Raw genomic sequence first — 15,086 nt, forward strand, 5'->3', positions numbered from 1 at the left:
GCTTTCTCAGATACAGATTTTTACGTAACACACAAACTTGCTTCAATTGTCAGATGTTAATTCTATGTCAGGACCAGAGGCTCAGATTATGCTTCTCTTTCTTTACTACTCAAATATCAGCAGCCAATCAAAATACAAACTACATTTCCCAACAATCATTGCATAAAAATGTCCACCAATCAACAGCCCTTTAATCATATTAGAGTCCACCAATGCTCATCAGGGTCTTCCTCTCTGTTTGCTGCTCCTCACTGAGTTGAGTGCTTTTCTTCCTTGCTCGTTTGCGTTATTTGAAGGGCGCGTGCGTGTCTTTTACAAGTAGCGCTGGCGTCGCCCTACCTTTTCTGTGCAGCTTCGGCGTGCCAAGCAGAGGGGACTCCCATATCAGGAGCCTCCGCTCGCGCTTCGGTCCCCCAGTGGTTTATTCCCTTCAGGGTTACCCCTTGTCAGTAATTAGTGCATCGTGCTCGACCGGTCCCTTCCACTTGTGCAGCCCGAATCGGAGAGCGCGACGGTGCATGTAGCCCAAATCCTACTAGTTGGACTACATGCATTCAGTCGTCAATTTCTCCTCCTCCAGCCGTTGACAGAACGTAGGAATTGCGCATTTGGCATTCCTGACGTGCTGTCATCGGCTGCTCCAATCCTGTCTCTGGCTGTAATAACAGAGCTTTGCCCTGCATTTTAGCGGTGCACACGCTATTTAGATTTTCTTGTTGGCTCTCATATACGCCCCTGGATGCATTTTAGAGGGGCTGCAATAATCATATTACGGTTGTGCCGAGGAGCCTGATTAATCAACTTGTTTCTTGCACTTGGGGTTGGCTTCCCCCGCCTGGATTTAGTCTGAAAACCCACCTTGTCTAAATTCTCAGATGAGATTTCCACTAACATGGGAGTTTGTTGAAAACGAGAAAGCAGTGGGAGGTGTGGCTACTGCCCAAGAAGATGGCTACGTCGATTTGGAGCTCTGCAGCGCCTGCCATTAATCACAGCTTTTCCTGGTAGAAAAATACCTACCTACTAGCTCCCTGATGACCACTGCTGCAGTGAAGGCGGGGAGCCCTTGCCAGCACGGTCTGGCTCTTCATTCCGGCCCATGGTTCAGTGGTGTGTTCAGGGCTCATCCAGGACTGCATGGCAGACTGATAGTGTAGTTCGGTTTCACCTTGCCCTAAAATGGCTGCTGTCAATACAGCTTCACTGTGGAACAGGAAGTGAATCATCCCTGAACTGTTTTGCTGACCAATCACAAAACACTTTTTTGACAGCTATCTGGGGGTGGAGGTCTCTTACATTTTCCATGTTTAAGTGCTCCTAAAGCAACAATACCTGCATCAGTCAGCAAAGCCACCTGACTGACCTCAAGATGGTCATCATAAGCACTGTGGGACTCCCAAGTTTTTTCACCCTCCAACCCAAACCCAAATTCCATAGCATGGCTACCTTCACAGACTACTCCAACTGAATCGGGAAGACCCTAGTAGATCCTTCACAGAGGGGTAGCCTCACCCCCCTCCCTAGACCTCATGATAACTGTGTACTCAAAATGACAATCTTCACTCTCAAAGGAGGAGGGACCTTCCTCACAGTAACCGATCAACATCCTTGTTCTTCCTCACACCTGGGCTTCAGCTCATTCACCTATACACTTGTGGTTCACACAAAACTGTCACTCTTGCCTACAATTCGCCTCCGGCATGTCAGACTTGAGACTTCACAATCCAGGGATACCAGGGGTGGCTTGAAAGACACAAACCCAGCACCAAAGAGATCTAACTAGGATCCCACCTACCCCTGAATTACCAATCAAATCCAGGCTAAATGCTAACCCTACTTCAGACCTCATCATGCAGAAGCTCAAAGCTCTACATATCCTCGAGAAATCTACTAAAGCTAGCACAGAGTCCATGCAAAACAACCTTATAAGCATTAAACAGGACATGCATCTGTTGGAAGGTAGAGAGACGGAAGCAGAATCTCATAAGGAGCTTGGAGGACCACAAACAGAGCACAACAAAAACCATGTCTGCTACCACCTCAAGACTAGCCAGATTGGAGAAGAACCTTACTGACTTGGAGGACAAGCAAAGGAAGGGGAATCTCTGGGCTCCTGGAGGGGGTGGAGGTTCAGGCCTCATCCTGTGCTGCCTTAAAAGAAAAATGGATTCCACAAACTCTCAGCTTGAGTTTTACAAGATAATTTGAAATAACTGAGGCTCAGAGAGTCCAAACCTTTAAGCCAAAAAATGATCTCAACACACACAGCCCTGATTTTTCACCCTCTTTGCTACTCACCCAAAGATCTATTCTCTCCTATATGAAGAAAATGCAAAGGGTCATCGGGCACAGATACTCCACTGGCATCTCGCAAGACTATTCCAAAGAACTAGATCCTGAAGATGACCCTGTGACTGAGACCACTGACAAGACAGACACTGCTGTAAAGAACGCATGTGTAGTCTGGAATGAGGAATGATGGCAATGCAGGAAGCCATCATCCATAATACTTGCATCACTAGTCTAACTGTGTAAGCATAGTTTCCCTGTAATTGGGACAGAAGTGTTTGGAAAGCTGAATCCGTGCTGGGTTTCGATATGCCAACCCTTAGTGACTACTGAGAATTGCTCCCAGATAAGGTTGTATCTGAAAGGGATGGAAATGGGATTTGAGAAAGCCGACTGTAATCCCAGACTGTATAGAAAGTTTACCGGGTACTGAGCATGTTTCTGACATTGTTGGATGGTATTGGCTTTGATGAGCCAATCATCCAAGTATGGGAAAACATGAATATATTGCCTTCTGAGGAGTGCATCAACTACCATTAAGCATTTTGTGAATACCCTGGGAGCGGTTGTTACCCCGAATGGTAGAACCTTGAACTGATAATGTTTTCCTGCAATGACAAACAGGAGGCATTTGCAATGTGCAGGATGTATGGGGATGTGGAAATAAGAATCTTTACCATCTAAAGCCGTCATTTAATCTTGTAGCTGTAATAGGGGAATAACATCTTGAAGAGTGGCCATATGGCCATATAAAAACGCTCTGAAAATATGTACAGGTTGAGAGATTTGAGATCCCTAATTGGTCTTAATGAGCCGTCCTCATGAGGAAGTATAGGGAATATACTCCAAACCCTTTCTGCGATAGGGGAACAGGTTCTATAGCTCCTTTTGAGAAGAAGGGATTGTGCCTCTTCCTTTAAGAGAGTGAGATGGTCATGCAACAGTTTGTAAATGCGCAGGGGATTAATTGATGGAATGGAAATGAGTTCTAGACAGTAACCATGTTGGATATTTAATAGAACCCATTGATCTGTGGTGATTTGGGGCCATTGGGGGTAGAAATGGAGTGCCCCCCCCCCCAGAGACTTTTGTGCTGGTGGAAGGTGTAGCCAGTCACTGGTGTGTGTTGAGATGGAACCTCTAGAGCTGGACGCCTTTCCTCTACCTCTAAAGGAACCGCTGTCATAAAAGTGTGTGCATTGCTTTGTTAGGAGGTGGAAGGCTCAGTAGATATTTTTTTTAATTTCCCCTAATTTGTGGGCGACGTAAAGTGCCCCTTTGTGGTGTAGTGAATAAGGCCCTCATGGCCTTTGCTGTCTGAGTTTTTTTTGTTGAGTTTTTCTATAGTGGCATCAATTTGTTGCCCAAATAAATGTTTCTTGTCAAACGGCATAGTAAGCAATGCCTGTTGTATTTCAGGTGTGAACCCAGAGCATCTTAAACAAGCATGTCCTCTAATATTAATGCTAGTATTAATGACCTGTGTGGCTGCATCAACAGCGTCAGTGGCGCACCTAATGGCATTATTGGAAATAGTTTGGCCTTCGGAAACTATCTCCTGTCCCCTTTTATGGGGTTGATCTTGGAGATACTGGAGAAGGACTTCCATCTCGTCCCAGTGGCCCCATCATATCATGCTAGAAGAGCTTGGAATTTGGCGATAAGCCAGTGATTGGCTCCTTGCACCCCTACCCATTTACCCGTGTCATTGATTTTTTTACTTTATCAGGAGGAGGTGCATCTCCTGTTGACAGACTGCTGGCATGCTTACGTGTCACACTAACCACAATGGAATCTATGGGCAATTGTGACCTAATGTTTATAGGGTCAACTCTTGAAATACTTACTCTATATTTGACAGGCTCCTTAAAAATGTCTGTAGCATGTCTAAGCATGCCTGATAGCATGGTGAGGAACGAGTTACTTACCTTCGGTAACGACTTTTCTGGTGGATACATTAGCTACCTGTGGATTCCTCACCTGATGAATACTCCCATGGCGCCAGCATTCGACGGAAATCTTCTTACTAGTCTCTGCACGTCGACGAGGACGTCACTCTAGCCCACGCGACGCCGTCTGACGTCATACAGGCAATAAGAGGTCCTCGCCGACGTGCCGATGACAGTACCAACATTTTTTACGTGCATGAGAATAATAATAACCCAATGTAATGAAAGAGCAAAGCAACATCTCTTAATATTGTAAATCACACAACATTGCAATAAAATAGCTGTAGATTTAATATAACCTTCTTTTTTTTTTTTTAAACAAATAAATATATTTATACATACGAATCATGTATATACACAATATATATAGATTTATATATAAATATACACATATATACAAATATCATATATGCAAAATGTATTGCAACTTTGAAGACCAAAAGGAGCACACTCAAGGATTGCTTGGAGAGACCAAAAAGGCAACGGGGAGGCGGGTGGGACCGTGAGGAATCCACAGGTAGCTAATGTATCCACCAGAAAAGTCGTTACCGAAGGTAAGTAACTCGTTCTTCTGATGGATACAACTACCTGTGGATTCCTCACCTGATGAATAGAGTCCCAAAGCAGTACCACGCCCGGCGGTGGGTGCCTAAATGGTCAAACCAAGAAATCCTGCAGCACTGACCGTGCAAAATGACCGTCCCTTCTGACCTCAGAGTCCAAACAGTAATGTTTCACATAAGTGTGGAGGGACGACCAAGTTGCGGCCTTGCAGATGTCGACCACAGGAACACCCCTGGCCAAGGCCGAAGAGGCCGACTTAGCTCTGGTGGAGTGAGCTCTAATGCCCTCAGGCGGATCCTTCTTTGCCAAAGAGTAACAGATTTTAATGCAAAGAACAACCCACCTGGAGAGTGTTCTCTTGTGGACTGCCTTTCCTCTCCTCTTGCCCACGTATCCGACAAACAGCTGATCCTCCAGCCTGATATCCTTCATTCTGTCGATATAGAAGCTCAACGCCCTTTTTGGGTCCAGGCGATGTAGTCTTTCTTCCTCCTTTGAAGGATGAGGCGGAGGATAAAACGTGGACAAAGTGATTGTCTGAGCCAAATGGAAGGGTGAAACAACCTTCGGAAGGAAAGCAGCCTTGGTCCTCAACACCACCTTATCCCCATAAAACGTTATATAAGGGGGTTTAACCGATAAGGCCTGCAACTCACTCACTCTCCTTGCAGATGTTATAGCTACCAGGAATACTGTTTTAATAACCAAATACCTTAAGGGGCAAGAATGCATAGGCTCAAAAGGGGACCCCATAGGGAAAGTCAGGACCAAGGACAAATCCCATTGAGGCATAACGAATGGTTTTGGAGGATATTGATTCAGAAGACCTTTCAAGAATCTGAGAACAATAGGGGATTTAAATAACAATGGTTGGTCTGGAAGACAAATGAAGGCTGACAAGGCCGACAAATAACCCTTAATGGTAGCCACTGCACAACCTTTCTGCGCTAGAGACAGTGCAAAAGACAAAACATGTGACAGATGAGCATGTAAGGGATCAATCTGTCTCTCTCCACACCACACAACAAATTTAGACCACCTATTAGCGTAGATAGATTTAGTGGAGTGTCGCCTGGCCGCTAAGATAACATCCACTACATCAGGCGGGAGAGAGAAGGAACTCAGGTTGCCCCGTTCAATCTCCAAGCATGTAGGTGCAGACTCTGGAGGTTGGGGTGTAAAACCTGCCCCTGCGACTGCGAGAGGAGGTCTGCCCTGAGAGGGAGACGGAGCAGAGGGCACAGTGAGAGTTGGAGAAGGTCGGAGTACCATACCCTCCTTGGCCAATCCGGAGCTATTAAGATGACTTGGGCCCGGTCTTGGCGAATTTTCCTCAACACTCGAGGAATCAAGGGTATGGGGGGGAAACGCGTAAAGCAACTGGTCGCACCAGGTTATCTGAAACGCGTCCCCCAACGCTCCCTGCATCGGATACTGGAGGCTGCAGAATAACGGGCAATGCGCGTTCTCCCGAGTGGCAAACAGATCTATCCGAGGAAACCCCCACATCTGGAAGATTAAACAGACTTGATCTGGATGGAGACGCCACTCGTGGTCTGCCGAGAATTGGCGACTGAGACTGTCTGCACGTACATTCAAGACCCCGGCCAGATGATTTGCCACCAAGCAAATCTGATGGTCCTTTGCCCAGGACCATAGCAGAAGAGCTTCTCTGCAGAGAAGGTACGACCCTACTCCTCCCTGTTTGTTTATGTACCACATCGTGGTAGTATTGTCCGTCAGGACCTGTACCGACTGACCACGAAGGGATGGGAGGAAGGCCTTGAGAGCCAGACGTACAGCCCGTAACTCCAACAGATTGATATGAAACACCTGTTCCTCTGGAGACCAAAGCCCTTTGATCTCCAGATCCCCCAGATGAGCTCCCCATCCTAGGGTGGAAGCATCCGTTATGACCGTGGCCACTGGTGGCGACTGCGCGAACGGCTTTCCCTGTGAAAGATTGTTGCCCGCAATCCACCACTTCAATTCCACAGCAGCATCTCTGGAGATCTTGACAGTACTCTCTAGATCCCCTTTGTGTTGAGACCACTGCCTTCGGAGGCACCACTGAAGAGCCCTCATGTGCCAGCGAGCATGCGTGACCAACAGAATGCAGGAGGCGAACAGACCGAGCAGACGAAGGACCTTGAGGACTGGAACTACCGCTCCATTTCGAAACATTGGAACCAATTCCTGAATATCTTGAATCCGCTCAGGCGGAGGAAAGGCTCGACTCAATGTTGTATCCAGTACTGCCCCTATGAACAGGAGGCGCTGAGAGGGCTCCAGGTGAGATTTGGGCACATTCACCGAAAAGCCCAGGTCGAACAACAACTGGGTTGTTGACTGCAGATGATGCGACACAATCTCCGGGGACTTGGCTTTGATCAACCAGTCGTCCAAGTAAGGGAATACTGCTATCCCCTTCCTTCTGAGCTCCGCCGCAACCACTGACATCACCTTTGTGAAGACTCGAGGTACTGAAGTAAGACCAAACGGGAGGACCGCAAACTGATAGTGCTGCGACCCTACCACAAACCGGAGATACTTCCTGTGTGACTTGAGTATCGGGATATGAAAGTAAGCATCCTGCAAGTCGACAGACATCATCCAATCTTCCTTGTTCAACGCCAAAAGCACCTGTGCTAGGGTCAGCATCTTGAACTTTTCCTGTTTGAGGAACCAATTCAAGATCCTCAGATCCAGGATTGGTCTCAACTGACCATCCTTTTTGGGAATCAGGAAGTATCTTGAGTAACAACCTCAACCCTTTTCCTGCTCTGGGACCAACTCTACCGCGCCCTTTGAAAGGAGGACTTGAACCTCCTGTTCTAGCAACAGGAGGTGTTCTTCTGAACAATAAGATGGGCGGGGCGGGATGAGGGGCGGGAACTCCCGAAAGGGAAGGGCGTAGCCTTTCCCCACAATGCCGAGAACCCAAGTGTCCGTGGTGATAGACTTCCACTTGTGGAGAAAATGCTGTAATCTTCCCCCTACAGGAGAGGAGTGAGTGGGAAACGGTGGAAGCCTAAGGCTGCTTCCCCTGCTGCACCCCTCCAGAGGACGAGGAAGAGGCAGAGTGCTGTTGAGAGGCTCCTCTGGTACGGGCCCCACCCCTCCCCCTCCCTCTAAATGACCTATAGGGGAGGGAAGAGGCGGGTTGCTGGAACCTCCCCCGAAAGGAAGAGGAAGAAGAGCCACGCCCAAATCCCCGAAACCTCCTGAAAAATCTAGAAGAGGCAGAGGAAGAAGGAGCTTGCAGTCCTAACGATTTGGCTGTGGCTCTGCTCTCCTTAAATCGTTCCAAGGCCGAATCTGCCTTGGCTCCAAACAGTCTGTCCCCATCAAACGGGAGGTCCAGCAGGGTCGACTGCACATCCGCCGAAAACCCTGAGTTTCGGAGCCAGGCCTGTCTTCTTGCCACCACAGCCGTGCCCATCGCCCTGGCCACCGAGTCGGTCGTGTCCAGCCCAGACTGGATAATCTGGGTCGCGGCAGCCTGGGCGTCCGAGACCACATCCAAGAGACCCTGGGGGATCTCCGTAAATGAAGACGAAATATCATCCATCAGAGCATGGATGTACCTCCCCAGAATGCACGTTGCGTTGGTGGCCTTCAACGCCAAACTGCATGACGAAAATATTTTCTTGGACTGCGCATCCAGTTTCTTGGAGTCTCTGTCTCCAGGCACCGTCGGGAAGGAACCAGGCGCTGACTTTGAGGAACAGGAGGCTTGCACCACCAAGCTCTCCGGCGTAGGGTGTCTAGAGAGAAAGCCAGGGTCAGATGGTGCAGCTCGATACCTCCTGGCCACAGCCCTATGAACGGCCGAGGAAGACACCGGCTTCTTCCACACCTCCAACACCGGATCCAGCAAAGCCTCATTAAATGGCAAGAGAGGCTCAGCTGCAGCAGAGGCCGGATGCAATACCTCTGTCAGCAAATTCTGCTTCGCCTCTGCCACCGGCAAAGGCAGGTCCAAAAAGCTTGCTGCCTTCCTCACCACAGCATGAAAGGAAGCAGCCTCCTCCGTATATTCCCCTGGAGATGAAAGGTCCCACTCAGGGGAAGTGTCCAGCCCACTGGCTGTATCCAGACCATGTAGTCCGTCTCCAGAGTCCTCAATCTCTCCCTCCTCTAAGACTCGCTGGTACTCCTGCTCTTCTAAAAGACGGAGAGCACGCCTCCTCGAATGAAGTCTCTCCTCGATACGCGGAGTCGACATGGCCTCCGCCGACGTCGAAGAACGGCGCCGATCTCCAGAAGCATCTGACGCCGCGTCCGGCGCCACAGGCAGCTTCGGCGCCGAGGTAGGAGCCGGAGGACGAGGTCTTGGAGCCGATGGACCAACCGGAGTCACAGGGCAAAATCCTGACTTCGACGGAAGGGCAACCTCCGGGGCCGAAACATCCGAAGCCACCGGAGCGGCCACCGACGCCGGCACCGGCGCCGAGCCCACATTCCCAAAAGGGAGAAAGGGCATAAAGGATGCCGGCCGAAGAGGCGCAGGATCACCCAACGAAAAGGCCAAGGGCCCCGAAGGACCAGCCGGAGCAGCTCCTGGAGCCATCTGCTGAAAGATGGTATACATCGCATTAAGAAACGCGGTACTATCGGCTCCAGGAGTGGGAAAAGCCGGATACTGGGGTGCCTGGATCGAGGGCGACCCCGACGCCGGCCTCGACGTCTGCGACGCCGGAGAAAACACAAGAGGCTGCACCACCTCAATCACGGACGCCTGACCAGGCGAAGTCGGTGACGCCGGAGAGGGCAACGGCGTCGATGGATGCGGCGTGACCGTGGGGCTGACCTCCCAAGTCCTCCGACGCCGAGCCGAAGGTGACCTCGAACGAGACTCCTTGCTGGAATTACGTTGTGAGTCTCTACGGCGCCGGGAGTCTCGATGACGCCGGTGAGACCTTGGCGAAGAAGACTTCTTATGATGTTTCTCCTTCTTCTTTGACTTTGCCATGAATAACTTGGCCTCACGCTCTTTGAGGGCCTTCGGATTCATGTGTTGACATGAATCGCAAGTCGAGACGTCGTGGTCGGAGCTCATGAACATGCCATGAACATATTTTTGTATCATAAGAAGTACAAAAAATGGTCTTTCATAATTACGGAAATATATTTTTTAATGTTGGTACTGTTGACTTACTGTCTCATTACTAGTTTGACGCTCCCAACAAACTCATAGGTAGGACGCCACTACCACAGGTTGTATTACAATGTTCCAGCTGGGCTGACCGGTGGGAACATTGTAATAAGCGTTCCGCTGGTCAGTCCAGCAGGAACCATGCTATGATATAGGTTCGGCTACTTAAGGATGCTCTATCGTAGCACGGGGGAGGGGGGGCGTCCAGCACCCTTTAAATGTGCACTGTTTACAAAGCATGGGCAAAGGCAGTTGCAGGGGCACCCATGTGGCCCCTGGCACTGGCTTTCCATCAGCCTTTTTAATGGCGGGACCCCACCATGAAAAGGCTGGCAGAAAGTGGGGCTGTAATCAGGATATTTACAAGCCCGACAGCAGTCACCAGATTGCGATCTGTGATCCTGGCAGGGACCGCGGTCGTTAGGTGGGTCCGCCCGCCTAAGTCGTAATTGGGTCGTTGGACAGCCTGGAGTTCGGCAGTCTGACCGTCAACGGGAGTGTGGCGGTCCTTGGACCGCAACACTTGTAATGAGGACCTTAGTTATTAAATGCTGTATGTTAGGAAAAATCTGACACCCTACAGTCTTTCACTTCACATTCTTTGTACAGCAGATCAGACAGCTCAACTTACAAAATCCTGAAACTCAGCAGTCAGAAGGAAAAGTAACTGTAAGAAGTCAAACTGACTTTTGACCTCTGTCTCTGAACACAGAGCAAATGTGACAAGTTAAGAATAAGATTTAAAGGTGTCTTTATTGCTCCTTCACTTTTTGACTGAAAAGAACACATGTTTTTTCAACTCATCAGAAGGGGGGAGTAGGTCCTATAAATAGCTCGACCTGATAAAATATGACTCGCCGTAGCAAGTGGGTGAGTAGATTTGTTTAGGCCTGCTGTACAAGAGACAACCCAGCTTGAAATGGACTGCTTTGAGATGACCAAACCTGCACAAAATGGGTCCACAGTTTACCAGATAGTCAGACCTATGGAGGTCTTTTGTCTAATTAAGGTAAATGTTTAAAAACCCTCCTTCAATAGCATGTAAAGATCATGTAAAGATCATTCAACTGGAGTGGGAGTATTTTGAAAAATATGGTAAGAGAAGTAATCTGATTAGTGAAAATCACACAGGGACTTGGGAAGAAAACGTGGATGTGCCTTCATGACAACCTTGCCCTTACAGAAGACTGCGTAGTGGTGGTAGGTACTAAAAGCTACAATTTCACTGAACCTGCTTGCAGATTTGACAGCTAATAATAAAGGAGGCATCCACTATGTATGCTGCAAGATGCTCATATGAGTAAGTTCAAAAAGGGGAACACAATTTCGCAAGATCCACATTGGCATTGCAAAGAGAAGTGGCTTCCTTACTGGTGAGAACCCCTGTTTAATGCCTTCAAGCAAGTCTTTAATAATAGGGAACATAAATAAAGCGGTTTGTGAAAGACATTTTCTGCAGTCAGTCTCTGCATTTTGAACATCTGTAGGTGAACCACTGTGATTTTAAGTTCCTGGCTCTAAGACAATTACAAATCACTTGAGCTTTAAGAGACAGCAGCCTGGATCTGATCTCTCACTGAGTTTACAGGTAATGTATAAAAAATGAAAAAATGAACACCATCTAACTGGTTGGTAAGTGCCCACATAAGCACAGAGGAATGTAGGAGAAAAACAGGATGTGCTGGCAGATTTTTGTTTACATAACAGAGCTTAGCAAATTCTGCAATGACAAGGCCGGATATACAAATACATAAAAAGTTACTAACTCTTCTTTATGGTTATACATGTTTTTTTTTTTTTAACCTGGACTCAATTTCAAAAAGGAATGCTACAAGACTACTTCCTATGCACAAGTCTAAGCATCAATGGTTTATTTATGAAGGGGTTGTTTCAGTTGTATCCTCTAATTTTATTTTTGAACCACTTAAATATATTATAATCGTTTTCTATGCACAAATAGATAGATTTTCCATTTAAAAAAATAATAAACTAACCTGGAGTGCAGCAGCATCCTGACTATTGTAATGATACAGAAGCCCAAGTGCATAGTACCTAAATGACAGCAAGGAAAAAAAGCATAAAATCAGTACAGTCGAAAGGTTAGTTTGCAAAGGAATCAAAACACTTTCAAGCTGTGAATTGCATATTTCAAGAGAGGAGAAAATAAAATATATTTCCCTAGGACAATTGCATTAAGAAACATGTTTGTCAAGAACTATGTCAATACTCAATCTACTGTGGGAAAGTACAATTCAATGAGTTTACCATTCTGTCAGCATGAACCGGAGACTTTATTTATTTATTGTCCAAGCTTATTATTTTGAGTGAATTAATATAAACAGACAGAAAACAATTGGATTCCCTCCTCTGCATTTATTTTTGTAATCAGAGAAATGCAGAAATAAGGTCTCCATTCAGAGATTGTCTACATTTGGAATCACGACTACCACATTAACAGCCCTGTATATATTGACAGCTGAAGATAAAAAGTGAAGAATTAGGTTATGTAATGACGCTATAGTAGTATTTGCACTTATTAGAACTACAAGGAAAAGATTGTCAGGTAGTTAAATACATTTATGGCACACTGCCACCTAGTGCACCAACGTCTTAAAGACAGCAAATAAAGGTAGAACTATACTGCCACTTATTGTCTTCACCCACCATAATAAATATGGACAAATAGCACTAAGATAAGAAAGAAAAATATGGATAACCGCAGAGGGAAATATGAAAAATAAAAGTCTCTTCGATCTACGATAGTGTGACATGAAACTATGTGCAGAACATCATGCTGCTGTACAACCTCCAACAGATAAGCTTCTATTGTGAGAACCATAAGTGATGTGACTATCTCCACAGTGGTGTTGATTATATTTATTGGTAATAGAAAAAAAAGACAAAAGAAATATCACAGTTTTGAAAGGACGGGTGTAGGATGCAAACCCTCTGCCCCTTTTTGAACTAGTGCTCTGTCTGTGAATAGCCACATCTCATGCAGTGTGTTTCCTCTATTTTTGTTTTTCTCAAAGCCTTTGTTCATATCAAACCCTAAGGGCTCTATGACAAGAGAGCATTGGCAGTGGAAAGTGTGACACAGCTAAGAACAGACAAGAACGAAGCCTGTCTAACCTGAATCTGGCACACTAACCTCCAGATTCCTCCCACAGCAGCTATAGAAAATCTTATCTAACTCTATGATGTATGTGTCCTTTTGTGTTGCCAGGAGGAATATTAAAAATCTGAAGTCTCAGATAATGGGCCCCCTTAAATGTGGAAGGTGGCACTAGTGGCCTACACAGCCAGAGGAACATACTGTTTTATGGCAACCATCAAAAGAGCAGACAACATCATAACAAACTATCAACAATGACCACAGGGAGAAATAACTTTACCCAAAAACATTTAGAAATGAAAATCCCATTATATGATGTTCCTAATTCGCAGAACAACATTGCAGAAAGGCACTTGCAGGTCAGCACAGGAAGGCCTTTTTCGACAACACTATATAAAAAGAGAAACCACTGAATGCAGTGCATTAAAACACTCACAATTAGAGACTCACAAAATGAAATGTACAAGTGTTTCTCAGACACATTTAGCGATTTCCAATGATGTTGCAAATTAAGTACTGCATTAATATTCATGAGGTAGGTCGCAATTTGCGACCCCATTGGGAATGGCTGCACTCACAGGGATGGTGGCCTGCTGGGCTCAGCAGACCACCATATCTGTGACTGCTTTTCAATAAAGCAATTTTTTTCAATGCAGCCCCTTTTCTTTAAGGAAAAATGCAATGCATTTGAAAAGAAGAATGGCGTGGTCTAGGGGATTTATTTGGTTTGGATACCTCATGGATATGCAGCAGAGACACTGAAATATTACGAGAACAAGCAACGGATGATTCCTTGTCACAAGGGCCCAAAGATTGTTGACGGTGAAGGTCCAAAGACTTTTCAGCTCAAGGAAGGGAGGCACCAAACTAAGCAAACTAAACTAAAGAGTCTACTAAAGACTCTTAGAAATTACTCTGGGTCCTATGAGTAACCAACTGACCCTTAGTTATGACAATCTCTCTCAGCGTCTTGCAAGATTCCATCTTAGCATTTATGGATATAAAGAGGTCAACTCACAACTCTCCACAGATCATATGTACCTCAGCAATGGCGGGGTCTGGGTGTCTGGTACTGATGACAAGTGCAGAGATTGGGGATCACAAAGGCTGTCTGAAGCAGAACTGACACAGCTCAGATACCAACTTTGCACTCTTGCTAACTTTATTCAGAGCAGATGAAAAATGCCATAAGCAGGTGCCACACTACCTCTGGTATGATGGTGAGCACACTTGAATAGGGCAGAGAAAGATACTGCAGAGAGGATGGTTCATCCTGCATAATGAGGTTTCCAACTGCATAAAGCAAAGGAGAGGCAATGACAGGTGTTACATTACATTTTAATACAGGGACTTTGAAGAAATCCATCTTTTTAGCCAGTTGCTGTAGTCATTTAGCTGTAGATACAAGTTTTTTTTTTTTACCCCTACTGCAGATGTTACCCACTGATTTAGCTATCTGCACAGGTTGTTTACAAGTTGCTTTTTTTACCTATATTACCAGAAGAGCCACTGTGGATACGTCTTTTGTCTGTGTGCATTTTCAACCCGAGGTTATGGGTTTTAGAAGTAGTAGTGAAGGACCGACCTACCCAACTGATTCTTAAAGTATAGTATGCAGTTTAGACTGCATATTCTCCTCACAGACTATGCTTCACATGCATACTCATATTTAAAATGTAATGCAACATTTAATTTGTACTTTTAGTTAAACATGCTATCAAAATTAAACTTGCAGCCTGTGGGTAACCTGAGCAGAAATGACCAATGATCATCTTACATTTCAGTGATACTGTACTCCTATAACAAATATGAGATATAATATTCTGTTTATGCCCGGATACAGTGCATACCAATGACTTGCACATTTCTATCTCAAATCATCCTTAGTTTACACTTCATAACTGATTTTCACAAGCTGGCACTTCATAGTTATCTCACAGAAAATACAGGATGACAAGGAGGGACGGTTCTGGATCCGGCGGGAATACATTTGAAGATGAAAAGGTATAGC

General features: G+C 46.1%; 1 protein-coding gene across 1 annotated transcript in view; it reads right to left on the reverse strand.

Moving 5' to 3' along the window:
- The window catches only part of TGFBRAP1 (transforming growth factor beta receptor associated protein 1), a 221,629-nt gene that overhangs the window by 152,439 nt on the left and 54,104 nt on the right, over positions 1-15,086 (reverse strand). Inside the window, exon 6 of the mRNA XM_069204446.1 lies at positions 11,955-12,012. Coding sequence (XP_069060547.1) covers positions 11,955-12,012 — 58 coding nt within the window. The remainder of the gene's footprint in view (positions 1-11,954; positions 12,013-15,086) is intronic.

The sequence above is a fragment of the Pleurodeles waltl genome, chromosome 8 (genome assembly GCF_031143425.1).
Source record: "Pleurodeles waltl isolate 20211129_DDA chromosome 8, aPleWal1.hap1.20221129, whole genome shotgun sequence".
NCBI classification, from domain to species: Eukaryota; Metazoa; Chordata; class Amphibia; order Caudata; family Salamandridae; genus Pleurodeles; species Pleurodeles waltl.